Source organism: Dipodomys ordii, unplaced genomic scaffold (genome assembly GCF_000151885.1).
Source record: "Dipodomys ordii isolate 6190 unplaced genomic scaffold, Dord_2.0 Scaffold195, whole genome shotgun sequence".
Lineage (NCBI taxonomy): Eukaryota > Metazoa > Chordata > Mammalia > Rodentia > Heteromyidae > Dipodomys > Dipodomys ordii.
The window spans coordinates 1,879,881-1,882,974 of NW_012267411.1; the positions used below are offsets into that span (position 1 = coordinate 1,879,881).

Consider the following 3,094-nt stretch of genomic DNA (forward strand, 5'->3'; position numbering starts at 1 on the left):
AAAAAAAAAAATTCAGTGTAACATACTGTGTAACATACCAGGTTTTAAAATTTCACCTACTCTTGATGCCATTTGGGCTGTTACCAGGGATTTCAATGATGCACAGTGCTGCTGAGAACATTCTTGGTGTATGTCTCATGGTGCACATTCACAAGAGTTGCTCCAGGAATGGAATTTCTAGGTCAGAGCAAGAAACATTTAAATTACCAAGATAATTCCAACCTACTTTCCAAAACCAATGTTCCAGTTTACACTCCAGTGATCGCTGATGGTGTTCTTGAACTACATCTTTATCACATTTAATTTGTCTAAAGTCTTAGTTTTTATCACGCTGGTTGGTATAAAATGGGATTTCTTTATATATTTTTTTTCACAAGATTGTCAGGGAGGCAGAATACATTCATGTTTGTTGACCATGTTGTAGGCTCTTTGGTAAAGAATAAGGTTACAGGTATTATTTTGCTTGCAGCACGTCCCAGATGTTTCTCAGTCCTAAACAGTGTTTAAGATTAGAGCATTGCCCCAGGAGCTGCAGAAGAACCAGGAAGGCAAGAAAGAACCTTAATAGTAAAGTGGCTTAGCAAAACATTTCAATACACCTCTAGTCATTAGGTAGGAACATTGGATAAAGCCACTCACCTAAACACTGACAAGACTTGTGAAAGAGGTGAGGCCAGTGGCTGGATAAAGGTCAAACGCTGTTAGGGACTGGGATTGCTGGATGGAAAGAAATTGGATCCTCCCCCAAATGGTTTGTCCAAGGTGTGGGACAATCTACACCTGAGCATTTGAGCCTCTTTATCCTTCCCAGTTTAGCCTCGACACTGGGATTGGGCTCCACAGAGAGGCGAGGGTCATTAGCTCAATCACCAGTCCCAGGTGTGGGTCATGCCGTTGTTATTAAGGTTTTTCAATTCCCCCTCCTCTAGGGAAGTCGCTAGTGGCTTTCCTGTTGAGGCTAGCTAACAGAAGCTGGACTGCAAGAACAGAAATCTTGGTCTAGAATTGTTTCTGCCTTTTCTTTCTAGGTACTCCATTCCTAAGCAGCGGCCTCTCCTCGCCGCCTGCAGCCCCACGGTCCCTCAAAACGACTGTCAGATGGGTCTGCCAAGACAGTCTAGCTCAACAGCACACAGATTTGAAACTCAGGATCCAGGCCAACTCTGCGTCCCGCGGGCAGCCGGCTCATAGTGAAAGAGTCCTCACACCCCTAAGTGCCCGGCTCGGCCACCGCTCCGGCCTGTGTTACTAGACCTGCAAGCCTCTTCCTTGGGTCAACAGCTACAGAGCGAGGTGCAAAGACAAAGCACCCGGAGAGAGCGAGCCTCCGGCCATCGCCGCCTCCACCTCTCCATCTCCTCCCCCCGACTCACGAAGCCCTTCAGCCTCAGCTGGGAGCGAGGGAACCAGGGACTCCAGGGCCCAGGTGGCTGCCCGAGCGGCGCGTCACGTGACCATGCCGGAACCAAGGAGGCGGGGCCAAACGCCCAGGACGCCCCCCCCGTCGCCTAGCAACGTCCCATCACCCAGCCATGGAGTCGGTCAGCAGCCGGGAGCTTCAAGCTAAGGAGTATTTGGAAAAACATCGGATCATGGATGTGCTGAACTATCTCACTAGCATGCTCCTCTTTAACAAGCCGGGTAACAGTCTTCTAATTGATTTCTTTTTAATCTTCTGGTTTCCTTCCTGTGCTAAGTAGTCCCAGAAATCCCCCGGGCCGGCTCTGTGTCCCGAACCCGCTGCTTCCCTCTTAAACACCACGTCCTCCCTTCTCACTCGGGACCCTGCCTCTGGGCATTAAAAATATTAAAGGTACGTGTGGGGTGTGAGTGTGTGTGTGTGTGTGTGTGTGTGCTGGGACGTGAACACAGGACCTGGCTGCTGTTCTTGAGCTCTTCCCACTCAAGGATGGCACTCTACCACAGGAGCTATAGCTCTATTTCCAGCTTTTTGATGCTTAATTTGAAATAAGAATCTCCTGCCTTTCCTGCCCCAGCTGGCATCGAACTGCGATCTTCATATCTCAGTCTTCTGAGTGACTAGGATTAGAGGTGTGAGCCCCCGGTGGCCGGGTTAAAAGTACTTTTTTGGTTTGCTTTTGCTTTGTCAGTAATGGAGTTTGGACCCAGGCCTCAGGCTTGCTAGGCTGGCGCTCTCCTATATTTAGCCATACCCTTGGGTCTAGAGTTCTTGATGATCCACTCTTTTTGTGCCAGCTCCCGGTCAGTGTGGAGGACAGTGCTAGGTTCTTGTGGATGGGACAGAAGCTCCGGAGGTGGGGAGCCTGCCTTAGTACTGTGACATAGAACCCAGTGTCATTTGGGATAAGACGCTTAAATCCAAGGCCTCTTCCTCTGGAAAATTGTGACAATAATAGTTTACATCTGGTGGGAGCCTGGGGAAGATTAAATGAATAATATATAAATCAGCCTGGTGCCTGGTGAGCAGCAGACTACACTGCTACCTCTGCATTCAAAGAAGTTTTAATTCAGCAAGGGAACTAAGTAAGAACAAAAAATCCAAAAACAAAAAAAAAGGACACAAAATAAGAACAAAAAATCCGCCGAGCGCCGGTGGCTCACGCCTGTAATCCTAGCTACTCAGGAGACTGAGATCAGAGGATCTCGGTTCAAAGCCAGCCCAGGCAGGAAAGTCCATGAGACTCATCTCCAATAGAAAACCGGAAGTGGCGCTGTGGCTCAAGAGGTTGAGCGCTCACCTTGAGCTGAAGAGCTGAGGGACAGCGCCCAAGCCCCATGATCGACAAAAAAAAAAAAAAAGGGACAAAAAATCCAAAACCAAAAATAAAAGTTATTTCTCCAAATATGCTTTCCATTAAAGATGTCTTATCTCCTTAAATTAATCTACTTTCATTTACTTTATTTATTTATTTACTTATTATTTTTGGCTCTCTTGTGGTTTGAATTCAGGACCTTACACTTGCTAATCAAGTGTTCTACTATGGTACCACACCTCCAGCCTTTCTTTTTTTTTGGTCGTTCGTGGGGCTTGAACTCTGGGCCTGGGCGCTGTCCCTCAGCTCTTCAGCTCAAGGCGAGCGCTCTACCACTTGAGCTACAGCGCCACTTCCGG

At 47.8% G+C, this 3,094-nt stretch overlaps 1 protein-coding gene across 1 annotated transcript in view; it reads left to right on the top strand.

The window, feature by feature from the left end:
- Positions 1–1,531: 1,531 nt before the first annotated feature.
- Positions 1,532–3,094, top strand: part of LOC105999654 (EF-hand calcium-binding domain-containing protein 10-like) — a 6,832-nt gene continuing 5,269 nt past the window's right edge. Inside the window, exon 1 of the mRNA XM_013034727.1 lies at positions 1,532–1,641. Coding sequence (XP_012890181.1) covers positions 1,533–1,641 — 109 coding nt within the window. The 5' untranslated portion in view covers position 1,532. The remainder of the gene's footprint in view (positions 1,642–3,094) is intronic.